The sequence below is a fragment of the Bos mutus genome, chromosome 1, assembly GCF_027580195.1.
Source record: "Bos mutus isolate GX-2022 chromosome 1, NWIPB_WYAK_1.1, whole genome shotgun sequence".
Taxonomy (NCBI): domain Eukaryota; kingdom Metazoa; phylum Chordata; class Mammalia; order Artiodactyla; family Bovidae; genus Bos; species Bos mutus.
Window position 1 is genome coordinate 146,491,599 of NC_091617.1, and position 13,502 is coordinate 146,505,100.

At 46.0% G+C, this 13,502-nt stretch overlaps 1 protein-coding gene across 1 annotated transcript in view; it reads left to right on the top strand.

Annotated features, from left to right (window-relative positions):
* TBC1D5 (TBC1 domain family member 5) overlaps window positions 1–13,502 on the top strand; it is a 595,923-nt gene that overhangs the window by 518,407 nt on the left and 64,014 nt on the right. The window contains exon 18 of the mRNA XM_070377101.1: window positions 1,772–2,022. Within this exon, the coding sequence (XP_070233202.1) occupies window positions 1,772–2,022 (251 nt within the window). The remainder of the gene's footprint in view (window positions 1–1,771; window positions 2,023–13,502) is intronic.

Sequence of the window (13,502 nt, forward strand, 5' to 3'; positions counted from 1 at the left end):
TCCCATGCAATATTGTTCTTTACAGTTTTTTGCTCTACTGAGAGCTCTATCTACAAGACCCTGATGCTGGGAAAGATTGAGGGCAAGGCAGAAGGCGAAGGTGGTGACAGAGGATGAGATGGTTAGGTAGCCTTGCGAACTCAGTGGAAATGAGTCTGAGCAAACTTGGGGAGACAGTGGAGGACAGGGAAGCCTGGCACGCTGCAGTCAAGGGGCCACAAAGAGTCAGACACCACACAGCGACTGAACAGCAGCTAGTAAAGGCAGGGACACAGCTGTCACATAAAACGCAGGAGAATTACCATGTACGTGCTGCCAGGTAGATCTGAGAAAAGGAAATGATGGCAAAATTTAAGGTGACTAAAATCGTGACAAGTGGATCTTTCAGAATTGATTTCCAGTTTCCTACTTTTGTGAAAACAAAGCTAAATGTGAGAAAATAGGCTTCTATTAATGATTGGATTACATACTAATATTGACATGGACAACATCCCACAAGTAAAATAGTCTAACTGGTCTTCCAGATAATAGCCCCGAGATACTTAAAGCCGGTGACTCATTTGGGAAGTAATCATTCATTTTAACAGATGTTGACTTGGTGTCCTCTCTCTCTGCCAGGCTGTGCATCAGCACTGGCAAACCCCGGTCACCAGGAGAGGCCTGTGTGAGCCGGAGGGGAGCGTGGAGGGGGGCTGAGTGCTGAGCGGCGAGGTGAGGGTGGGCTGAGAGCAGGGGACCATAGCCAGACCGAGTGGGCCAGACTGAAGCACAGAAAGCTCATGAGACACTTTGTGAGGAGGGCGAGACCAGGAAGGAATGAGCGTTCAGAGGAGAAGGGCTGCAAACCTGTGTGCAGGAGTGCACGCGCAGCAGGTGGTGTGCTCATGGAAGACACAGCAGAGAGGAGCGAGCACGAGGTGGGACGGGGGTTCTGGGAGCAGCCGTCTCCAGAGGGCCGAGCCGCGGGGACCCTGCCTGTGGGCGGCGAGCGGTGGCCGGGCCAGGTGAGAAGGGTCCGTCTGCCTTTTAACAAGTGTAGGCGGAACGCGTGGTGTGTGTTGGCAGCGGCGGGATGGAGACCAGCGTCCTTGTCTCCATGGCATTTTGTTGCACTGGGGAGTGAAGAAGGCGGACATACCCCGGGCAGACCAGCAAAACATGTGGTGTTTTGGGAAGGGGACGCAGGGTCGCGGGAAGGGGGTGTGGAGGAGGGCGGCGGGGGGAGGGCAGACTCGGGTCTGGGGGCCCGACCCATGATGCACTGTGAGCTGGCTGCACAGCTGTCAGAGACGCTGCTGTTGCAGAATCGGGGGAGGTGCGGCCTTGGGGGAGACCTGTTCTCCCCTCGCTCCCCTTTGCGGCCACCCGGGCTCGCCCAGCCCTCACCGCCCCTTCAGAGCCCGCGTCGTCGCAGGCGTCCGTCACCGCCTCCTTCCATGGCATGTGACGGACGCACTTCCTGCCTGGGCCCTCCAGGGGGAGCTGTGCTGTAGAGTGGTGGCGCCGCCACCGTTAGGGCCTGTTGAATAAAGGAGTGAAAAAAAAAAATTCCACAAGCCACATCTTCAAAAGTCTTGCAGTTGGACTGTTCTGTGGTCACTTTTAAGTTTCCATACCTCACTGTGTGTACCTGATCTCGTAAATGGCCCTTTTCAAAGCATGTGAACTATGTCTTTGCATCAACAGAACATGTGATACTCTGATACTAGAGAACAGAGTTGTTCTCTAATTTAAATAATGTGTCTCCACGTTTGTTTTTTTTTTTTTACAGGACCAATGCCAAAGGCGCTCCCCTAAATATAAATAAGGTCTCGAACAGCCTGATTAACTTCGGAAGGAAGCTGATTTCTCCCGCAGCAGCCCCAGGCAGTGCCGGCGGCCCCGTGGCAGCGGGCGGTGCCGGCGCCCCCTCCCCGGCGGCAGCTCCCACCAGGACCTTGGCGGAGGCCCCCAGGCACGCTCTGCAGCAGCAGCAGCAGAGGCTGATGAAATCGGAAAGTATGCCCGTGCAGCTGAACAAAGGTAAGGGAGGATACTAGAACCTGGGCCTTCTCACCAGACTTCGAGGAACCACCATCCTAGGAGGAGGAACTAATGCAAAACTCACCTGTAAAACATGTTAGATTGTTTGTAAATGGGAATTTCAGATACTATACTCTTCTTAAGAACTTTTTATGAGCTAATTTGTTAAAGTACTTTCTTAACATTTCTGCCTCAGTGTGCTTGCATTTGAGTCGTGGTCACGCCCACAGAGCGTGGTGTGAACAGCAGAGAACTTGTCACAGCAGAGAGCTTGAGGCCTGTAGACCGAGGTCTCTGCCGACTGTGCAGTGATGCCTCTGGCTAGGAGAGCGTTGGCAAGGGCCGGGCGTGGGACCCTTGGGCTCTGCTGGTCCCAGCTTTCACCCCTGAGGTTGGTTCAGAGGAGGCAGGTCACCAGGCTTGCATCCCTCTCCCAGCTGCTGTACCATCGAGGAGCACGAAGCAGAGCCCCGAACAGGGGAAGGGGCAGACAGGATGTCTCGGGCAGCCAGGGCCCGTGTCTGCGTTGGTGCGCTGGGAGAGGCGGAGAGCGTGAGACGGACTCTCGGTGTGCGCGGCTCCGGGGCTGTGCCGGCGGTCTCCTGCCGCCGGGGCTCTGGGAGGCGCCCTCCACTTCGGTGGCTTCCCAGCACCTCACCCCGCTCGTTGTATTCGTAAGAGAGCCTTTTGGGTTCCTACCGAGAACCTTTTTCTTATATTTTCCACTTACCTCCAAAGAAGTGTGAATCAAGTAACCCGACTCATAGCCAGTTAGAAACGGCTACATTTATTTTTAGCTGTGAGGCTCTGCTGTCTGTATTCCGGAAGCACGAGATACTAACATGATGGCAGAAAATCTACAGAAATCAGTCCTGAGGCCTCACAAAGCCTGGAGTCTGTGGCCATTTAGTGTCAGAGCAGATATCCTCTTGACCCCTGCCTCATCCACGTTGTAAAGGAATCCCTTGGATTATAGCCAAGTTCAGTACCCAACACTCAGTGTTGACAGTAACAATAATATATTGAATCGTTAAATATAAATATTAACCCATGTTCCATATACTTTAAGACGATTGCATCCAGCGTTATCAAAATTTTAATTACTGGTATTTAAACTGGTAAACTTAAGTTAAATGGACTTTATATGCCAGTGACAGAAAACAAACTGTGTGTGTTCAATAACTGTGCTTCTATTAGTTACACTTATCTGTCGTTGCCTATATGAAGTATTAGACTTTATATGATTGCTGTTTAAATTTCTATTAGAATATTCCATTTACCTTACATAAGAACATCTTTTAATATTATTACACTCTTCTCTTTTTAATGTAGAGCTATCACACATGATTTAAAGAAAAGGAGACTTCAAATCCTTAACATATTGTAAATGTATTTTAATGCCAGGAGACATGCCCACTTCCAGGATGGAAATGAATGTTATTTTATATATTTCTTAATTGTACTGTTTTATTGTTCTAAACAAATATGATTTCAATATTGCTTTGATAACAAGCCATAGTTAGTAGTAATTCTAACTGATGGCAGGCAAATGAGTCAGAGAATCTCTTAATGCCGTAGCTTAAATTTTCTGAGGAACCAAGCCAAATGACTATAGAAATATAAAGTTGTGTCTCTAAGGAAATGTCAAGTATTAATATCACAGTGAGTGAGAAAGGAAGTACATGAGGACTGAACAATTGATGAAAACTAAGTCCCCAGTTATAGGGAAGCAACAGAGCACTTAAGCAGAGCATTTGGAACAGGAGCATCGCTGGGGCATTCCGTAACCCATCCCTGTGCGAAACGGAAGTGATCTTGTTTGGCAGCTCTTCTTTTCATTTTTGGTTTATTCTTCTCATGTCAACCTACAGAAGGCTTCTCCAGCTTCATATTAAAGATGGCTTGGTCTGTCAGGGCCCCTCCCTGAATAAAGGTTTTAATAAAATAGACCAAAAGGTGAAGAGAGCAGTTTGTACCAGTAGAAGTGCGGGTAGGTTGATCATTCATTTGCTCTCCAGTGAACCATAGGCAGAATCCTGAAACTTCTGACCCTTTTCCTCACCTGGAAAATAAGGGGTTTGAATTGACCCCTGGGGAGCATGCCAGCTCTAAAAACCTATGGTTCCTTAGATGAAAGGTGTGTTTGTTAACTCTCCTCCAGCGGCGGTTCTTTCTGCGGGCATTTCCCGCAAGTGTCCTGCCGTGCCCTGATGCTGACCTGAACCCGCAGGTGTGTCCCCTGGCCCCGGAGCGGGTGAGCACAGTGCCGACTCCTTCCCAAGCCTCGCGCTGGGATAGGCTTCTGACCGTCTCGGGACAGCCCTGTGCTTCGTGCCTTTTTAGTGCACTCTGTAGGAAAACTTGAACGTTGTTTCGAAAAGTGGTTGTTTATGCAGTCAAAACCCTTATGGCTTTCATGGGTTAGTTAACTCTCGATTATCCCTGCTCATATAGAGGAAGAGTTCTGTGAGAAAGCCAGCATCCAAATGTCTGTTACTTGAAGTGCATTCTGCCGTGGGTATCTGTGTTGGGGTTGGGGTCCTGAAGGAAGGAGGGAGCACAGATGGTCCTCCAGCATTTTCCAGGTGACATCAATATTAAAATTAGCTTCAGTCTCTAAATATACATTAATAGGTGATCCAGAAGCTGCAGAGTAAAATGAGTAGCAAGCGTAAACTTGAAAATCTTCAAATGTACAGAAAATGAGGCACACTGCTTATCAGTGAATAGAGTGTTAACTGTATCAGGAAAATTCAGGACCTGGGAAGTCCCACTAAAAAAGTTGTTTATCAGTTATTTGGAGTATGTACCTATTTATAGATTTTATTTCAGCTATGGGAGAATATAAATGCATGTAAAATGCATGTACTGTTAATTGATAGGAATGGTCTAATTACAACCCAGTAATTTCCAGATGAGCTGTCTGTGCTGTAAATCATCATTGTAGCCAGTGGTCAAGGCACTGAAGGTTGTTACATAATTCAAAAATTGATTTTTTTTTTTTTTTTTTGCTATTGTGTAGGAGCTACAGGGAAAGCAGATCTGTTAATTATGTGTTATCATACATAGGAAATGTGGTGCCTTTTACGAAGGCTTGTTTTTCAGCTTGTTAATCTCAAAATAGCATAAGGCTTCAGATGCTAACCTGTCCAGGAAGGCATTCGGCTGACAGTGGCTCTACTCCGTGGTGAGCTCTGCCACCCAGGAAGGAGATCAAAGACCCCAAAACCTTGCTTCTCAGTGGTCCTGCACCTCAAGTGCTTCTCAGCTTTTCCTTTTCCTTTCCTGTATTTTGAGAATGCACTCCCTTACCCTCCTTTTCCTTTGTATGTTTTCTGAGTTTGAGCACTTCTTTATTTTAAGCATTTACTACAGGTCCAATTTGTAATGAAATCTTGCCTATAGTAAGTATATCAAGTTTAAAGGGTATGCCGTTCACAGATTTATTTTTACATGTTGACATTTATAAGTGCATGTGGTAACTTATGAAATCTTTTCAGTACTTAATATGAAATCAGAACTTGTTTAGGTCTTTATCTTATCACTGAAGAAATTCGTTTCAAGTTTCGTTAAAAATAAATTTTGTCTGTTACAGGAGGAAATTGATTTTAAAGGAACATCTCTACTTCTTAATTAAATACGTACATACTTTTGGATAAATAATTTTTAAATAAGAAAATATAAAATCATGCTGTTATTTGTAGGAAAATGAAATCTGCTCAGCAGATTGATGGCTAGTTTCCTGTACTTTAGACCTGTAGAAACTTTTTTTTTTCTCAAGAAAAACAGGCACAAACACTTTTAAGAAACACTTTAAAAATGAGTTCCTTTAAGAAATACTTTATATTAATTTTTCTAAGATTGTGTTATAGTTTGATTCACTGAACTTTTAGTAACTAGGTTGATAGGTAAAAAAGTATTATAGCATAAATATGAACGAAAAGTTAATTTATTTCCTCTTTATGAAATCTCATTATTTTTTCTTATGAAATCCAGGCGATGTAGTTACAGGAAGCGATGCTCAGGTTTCTGTTCCTGTCCAGACCCTAACTGACCTCCCAGGTACAGTTACCACGGCAACGCAGCATCTCTTTGCCTGCAGTCTCATTGCCTCCTCCCAAACTCCATTTTCCTTTTTGCCGCCCTCCATTCGTGCCGTCTGTCAGCTCACTGCACTGCTCAGCCACTGAGTGGCACTGTTGTTTAGGACAGAAAGTCCCCTCTCGTGTCATACCTTGCTAGCACCAAATCTGACTACAGTCTGTTTTTTATTATTTTTTTAATTGAGTTTGTACCAGTCTCTTTCCTTGCAGTAGATGGCACTCTAGATTTTGTGGTTCTTTTAACACCATATTTTAATTGACAGTTCATGCTAAGGTGTTTTTCAGTTGCAAAGGTGCTCTGTGATAGGATTTGACAGATTAGTTCTGAGGTTAGACATCTTAGATGCTGTGTATCTGCTTATTATTGTATGTATTAGCCAGAAGTACTTATTATATTTTACAGAGAAGAATTACAACTTGATTTCAAAATTTGTTTCTAAGTACAGGCTTTGTATTATGAGTCATTTTAACAGAATTGGACTTCCCTGATGGCTCAGATGGCAAAGCATCTGCCTACAGTGTGGGAGACCTGGGTTCGATCCCTGGGTTGGGAAGATCCTCTGGAGAAGGAAATGGCAACCCACTCCAGTACCCTTGCCTAGAAAATCCCATGGACGGAGGGGAGTGGTAGACTACAGTCCATGGGGTCGCAAAGAATTGGACACGACTTAGCGACTTTCACTTCACTTCACTTTTAACAGAATTAGAGTTCAGCGTGACAAATCTCTATGTAGAGTAATTGGCAATGATCTAAAATAAAAAGACTATTTAAATATCATAACCATGTGTCCAAAATCTAGAAAAAGTTTATTTAAGAAATACAAAACAATAGTAATCCATATTCAGCACCTCCTATGGAATTTAGAAACATAAATATTTAAAGTTGCTGCATTTATCTTTTATTACATAATCTTTTAAAATATCCTGTAGAGAGAAATTCTGTATTAAATGGAAGGCTAGACTAACTTTAAGAATCCTCCATTCAAATTCAGACTAAAAAGAGGACAGTATTAATAGAAATTCATATAATGTCTTCCTTAAAAATATCCGCACAGTCATGCTGCTAGCGTTAAACTGCTGTTCTAATAATGACATGTCTCCATAATATCTGTACTTTTTAATAGCATAACAGAAAATAATATGTCATGGTTAGGACATGAGTGGTGTGTTGACTTAATGTGTTAAACAAACATACCATGGGACAGAGGGGTGTGATCTTGCTTCTGTATATAGTTCTGCGTTTCCCTGGTAGGGTTTCTGGCTGTGTTCTGGTAATTGAACCCGCTGACCTTTAGGGCTTTTCGAGCTCTGAGAGTCTGTGAAAGCTGCTGTTTACTCTGTTCAGTGACCTAAATACTAATGCAGTGCTGTGGCGTAGCCAGTGCAAGAGGCAGATCAGTGATTCTTCTTTCCCTTTGTCAGTTATTGCACTTACGTGGATGTTGATGTGATTTTCTGACCTGGTGAGAATTCACAGGACTTAAATTTGTTAACTTAAAAGCTTTTTTTTTTTTTTTTTTTTTTGGCTGCACCACACAACTTGTAGGATCTTAGTTTCTTGACCAGGGATTGAACCTGGGCCCACGGCAGTGACAAGCATGAAGTCCTAACCACCAGACTGCCAGGGAGTTCGCCCCAGGCAACTGTCTAACAGGAGTTCTGTTATCGCAGGGTGAGTTTGCTGCAGAGTGTATCTCTGGCTGCGAAAGCCTGATGGGTTTATACCTGTGTGGAAAGAGAAAGCTAAAGGCTGCTTCCTGTTCTGACTTCTGCTTCTACACTCCTGCTCAGTCCATGTTTTCCAGTAGACACGTGAACAGCATCCCTTTTTAAACAGACTCTTAAAGAAGGCGATGGCAGCATTTTGTTCAGATGACTTGCATTAGAGAAGTAGAATCGTCTCACTCACTCACTCAGCGAGTACTTGTTGAATGCCTGCAGCGTGCCAGGCTCTGTTTTCATTGGTCCCTTGACCTTCCCTCCCGCTTCGCCAAGCTGCATGGACATCACGGGTACTTCAGATGACTCGGGCAAGTCCACGTGGTCAAGAACCAGCTCTTTTTCTGAGCCCCTGTTCCCAGCAGGACTGTATCAGTCTCACAGGGAAGAGTCCAGCGGCTTGATGAGAAACGAGGCAAGGTGAACAGCTTTCACCTGCAGTGGGCAGTGGGGCAAGCCCTGCCCCAGTTTGGAGAGGTCACTGTGGGTTTGCCTCAACCCAGCACACTTCCTGCAGAGTGTCAGAGAGCAAGGGGAGGTAGACAGGACCCAAAATAGTTAGTGGTGGCAACAGAAAGCTTTCTAGCAATCTCTGCTGGGGAGATTCTTGAGGCTCAGTAATCCCAGAAGCTGGAGAAGCTCATCAGAGGTTCCAGACCCACAAGAATAGACACACTTTTCAGGGAGATAAAATATCATGTGGACTTTACCCGGTGTCTTTTTTCAGAGCGGTAGAGCATTTTTCAAGCAGAAATTGAGCAAATATCAATATGTGCAATAATTCTTTAATTGTAGGTAGTCTTTTCTTATCATGAGGTCTTATATCTGTATCGTTGCCTTTTAACACACAATAATTATATGGGTTTTAATTTTTTGAAGAAAATTACAAATATAAAGTGATATCTCACAATCCAGGCCATTAAATAATTTTTGGAAAATTGTTGGAAAGATCCATTTTATTTTCCTCAGTGTAGGTTGCAATCATAAAAGATATGCCACAGGAGAGTTTATTCTTTTGTCGACTTAACTCAAAGAGTTTTCTTCAAAATTATCTTAAGAAATAGCACATGTGCCCCCAGGAGCTTTTTTTGAGAGATACTTAGGAATTATTAATTCATAAACTTAAAATTCAGAAAACTAAGATCATGGCATCTGGTCCCATCACTTCATGGGAAATATATGGGGAAACAGTGTCAGACTTTATTTTTTTGGGCTCCAAAATCACTGCAGATGGTGACTGCAGCCATGAAATTAAAAGATGCTTACTCCCCGGAAGGAAAGTTATGACCAACCTAGACAGCATATTAAAAAGCAGAGACATTACTTTGCCAACAAAGGTCCGTCTAGTCAAGGCTATGGTTTTTCCAGTGGTCATGTATGGATGTGAGAGTTGGACTGTGAAGAAGGCTGAGTGCCGAAGAATTGATGCTTTTGAACTGTGGTGTTGGAGAAGACTTTTGAGAGACCCTTGGACTGCAAGGAGATCCAACCAGTCCATTCTGAAGGAGATCAGCCCTAGGATTTCTTTGGAAGGAATGATGCTAAAGCTGAAACTCCAGTACTTTGGCCACCTCATGTGAAGAGTTGACTCATTGGAAAAGACTCTGATGGTGGGAGGGATTGGGGGCAGGAGGAGAAGGGAACGACAGAGGATGAGATGGCTGGATGGCATCACTGACTTGATGGACGTGAGTATAAGTGAACTCAGGGAGATGGTGATGGACAGGGAGGCCAGGCATGCTGTGATTCATGGGGTCGCAAACAGTCAGATGCGACTGAGCGACTGATCTGATCTGATTCATGTTACAGATATGAGTAAATATACATAAATGTATATGCATGTTTATCATTATGCATATTATCAGGTTTTTCCTTTTCCATTGTTGTTTATCACAGCATATTGAATATAGTTCCCTGTGCTGTACCATAGGGCCTTGTTTATCCATCCTATAGATAATAGTTTGCATCTGCTCATCCAAACTCACAATCCATCCCTCCCCTGCACCCAACGCTGGCAACCACAAGCTTGTTCTCTGTATCTGTGTTGTAGATAACTTCATTTGTGTCATATTTGAGATGCCACATGTAAGCAATGTCATATGATGTTTGTCTTTTTATTTCTGACTTCGTTTGCTTGTACTTCCCTGGTGGCTCAGATGGTAAAAGCATCTGCCTACAATGCAGGAGACCCGGGTTGGATCCCTGGTTTGGGAAGATCCCCTGGAGAAGGAAATGGCAGCCCACTCCAGTATTGTTGCCTGGAAAATCCCATGGACAGAGGAGCCTGGCAGGCTGCAGTCCGTTGGGTCGCACAGAGTCGGACACGACGGAGCGGCTTCACTGTCACTTCACTTAGTTTGCTTAGTTTGATAATCTGTAGGTCCATCCGTGTTGCCGCAAATGGCATCATTTCGTTACTTTTATGGCAGATGTCACCATCTTAGTTTTTTGAATGCTGAGTTTTAAGCCAGCTTTTTCACTCTTCTCTTGCACCTACATCAAAAGGCTCTTCAGTTCCTCTTTGCTTTCTGCCATAAGGGTGGTGTCATCTGCATATCTGAGGTTATTGATATTTCTCCTGGCAATCTTGATTCTAGCTTGTGCTTCTTCCAGCCCAGCGTTTCTCATGATGTACTCTGCATATAACTTAAATAAGCAGGCTGACAACATACAGCCTTGACGTACTCCTTTCCCAATCTGGAACCAGTCTGTGGTTCCATGTCCAGTTTTAACTGTTGCTTCCTGACCTGCATACAGATATCTCAGGATACAGGTAAGGTGGTCTGGTGTTCCCATCTCTTGAAGAATTTTCCACAGTTTATTGTGATCTACACAGTCAAAGGCTTTGGCATAGTCAATAAAGCAGAAGTAGATGTTTTTCTGGAACTCTCTTGCTTTTTTTATGGTCCAACAGATGTTGGCAATTTGAACTATGGTTTCCTCTGGCTTTTCTAAATCCAGCTTGAACATCCAGAAGTTCACGGTTCACATACTGTTGAAGCCTGGCTTGGAGAATTTTGAGCATGACTTGGTTAGCGTGTGAGATGAGTACAGTTGTGTGGTAGTTTGAGCATTCTTTGGCATTGCCTTTCTTTGGGATTGGAATGAAAACTGACCTTTTCCAGTCCTGTGGCCACTGCTGAGTTTTCCATATTTGCTGACATATTGAGTGCAACATTTTCACAGCATCGTCTTTTAGGATGTGAAATAGCTCAGCTGGAATTCCATCACCTCTACTAGCTTTGTTCGTAGTGATGCTTCCTAAGGCCCCTTTGACTTTGCACTCCAGGATGTCTGGCTCTAGGTGAGTGACCACTCCATCGTGGCTATCTGGGGCATTCCATTGTATGTATGTATCACATCTTCCTTATCCCTTCATCCGTGGATGGACATTTTAGGTTGTTTCCATGTCTTGGCTATTGTAAATAGTGCTGCTGTGAACATAGGGGTTTGTTTGTTTAATAAAACAAGGTTGAAAAGGATAAAAATTCTCTCTTCCCACTTAACCACTGTTAATGTAAAACTAAAGTGCACGTAACATTAGACAGTCCCAGTTAACTAAAGGGAAAAAAGAAACAGCTTCTTTTTCTCCTCGCACTTCCTTTTGCCAGCCCATTTCACTACAGGTACCCATTGTTAAGTTTCTTATAACTCCTTCTAGGAGAAAGAAAAAATATTTTAAACTAAGGGGTAACACATACCTCACGTTAATATGCTAACAGTTCATGTCTGGAGATGACTTCACTGTGGACCCTCATGATGAAAGCAGAACCTGTGCCGTGCAGGTGACAAGCAGTAAGTGGCTGGGACAGAGAAGAGGAAGGCCAGAGCCGCTCAGGCAGGACGTAGCGCAACAGGACGGAGAGCCTGCTCCTGCCCGCAGGAAGGACTGCAGAGCCTAGAGGCTATCCTGGAAGATGGCCATGCATCAGTCCCTCTGGGTGCTGTTGAAAAACGAGAGTCCTGAAGCAGAACAAGCAGTTCCACTGCCTTCTAAGTAATCGCTTTAAGAAGAGAGAGGAATACAGAATATGTAAAACAAAGTAAGGAGACTCATCAATTAACCAGAACATGCCTCTTTTTTGGGAAGACTTACTCCAAAGACAATGAATGAATGAGTTGTTGGATAGAGAACAAGGTCAGAGTTAGCCCTTTGCCACCAGAAGACCTCATTCCACGTTTCTTTCATTTGAAGTCTCATTTGCTACAGCCCTTTCTAGGGGAGCAGGGTGATGAATCTGTGCTCAGCATGGGCTCTGGAGTCAGGCCTGGGTTGGAATCCGGCCTTAGTCACTGCCTTGCTGGATGCCCCACGGAGGCTGCTTGACCTCTCATCTATAAAGAGAGAGAGAAGGGACAGCTGCTCTGGCGGGGGGGGGGGTGGGGGGCAGTACCCCCCACGCCTGTCCGTCGTGAGGACTGGAGGGGGCCTCCTCTCATCTGTAGAGAGAGAGAAGGGACAGCTGGGTCGGGGGCGGTACCCCACACCTGTCCCGTTGTAAGGACTGGAGGGTGCTGCCTCTGATCGGTAGAGAGAGAAGGGACAGCTGCTTCAGCGGTGGTGGGCGGCACCCCATGCCAGTCCATCGTGAGGACTGGAGGGGGCCGCCTCTCATCTGTAGAGAGAGAAAAGGGACAGCTGCTTCAGGGGTGGGGGGCGGCACCCCACGCCTGTCTGTCGTCAGGACTGGAGGGGGCCTCCTGCTCGGGCAGTTATGGTGGTGGGGTCACTGTGTGCCATCCTCAAGTGCCTCTCAGGCTGTCAGAGTGAGCCGTATGAAGGAAACAACTCAACGCCTCTGTCTTGTCTTAATAATATGTCCTGACGATCTGAACCCCACGTTTGCACTTTGGCACGCCAGCCCTGGCTGGGACCGCGCCCGGCGTCTCTGGCGCTGCAGGTCCTTTGCCCTCCTGCGGCACCAACGTGGTTTTTGAGGAGCAGACCAGAGCCCTCTTCCGTCTGTCGCTCAGGTCTGTGCGGTCGTACTGTGTCACCAGGCGGGGACCAGTTGCGTCCTGTGTGCTCCAGGGTCACCGTGGGACGTCCAGGCGACCCCCTTTCTGTGACCATAGCGCTGGGCTTCCTGGAGGCCTGGCCCTTCCCTATCCTCTGAGCCGGGCTTCCCACCCGCGACCCTAGAATTCCCAGCCTCCTGAATGTGTTGCCTTGGGTGTCCTGTGTCCAAATCCCCAGCTGGTCTCAGGTTCATGGGGTTCTGCCCGGCCATTTAGGAATACCGCTCATGTTCTTGTTTCCTGTTGAGTTTAGTGAGAGAAAGCTCACGAGAATATCGCGCATGGGGCCTCGTAGGAGCTTCACGTGCGTCCCTCCCTCCCTCCTCCCCTCTCCCCAGCCACCCTGTAGTCAGGGTCCGCACTAATGCTGGAGCAGCTCCTTCAGTGAGCTCGGCTCTTGACAGATAAGCTCCATGACACATAGCCCGTGGGACCCAGAACATTTATTGAATGTCTCAGAGCGGCCTGTGCTCAGAGCCCGTTAGCCCAGGTCTGTGGGCGCCCCCCGAGCAGGTGGCCATGGTGGCCATGGGCCCGTTCAAGAGAGTGGGTCTGAGGCTGGGGGGCAGCCCATGCCCGCCTGTGCTGGGTCGGGGGTGCCCGGTGTGCTGCAGATGGTCTGCGTGTGCTGAGTCCGTC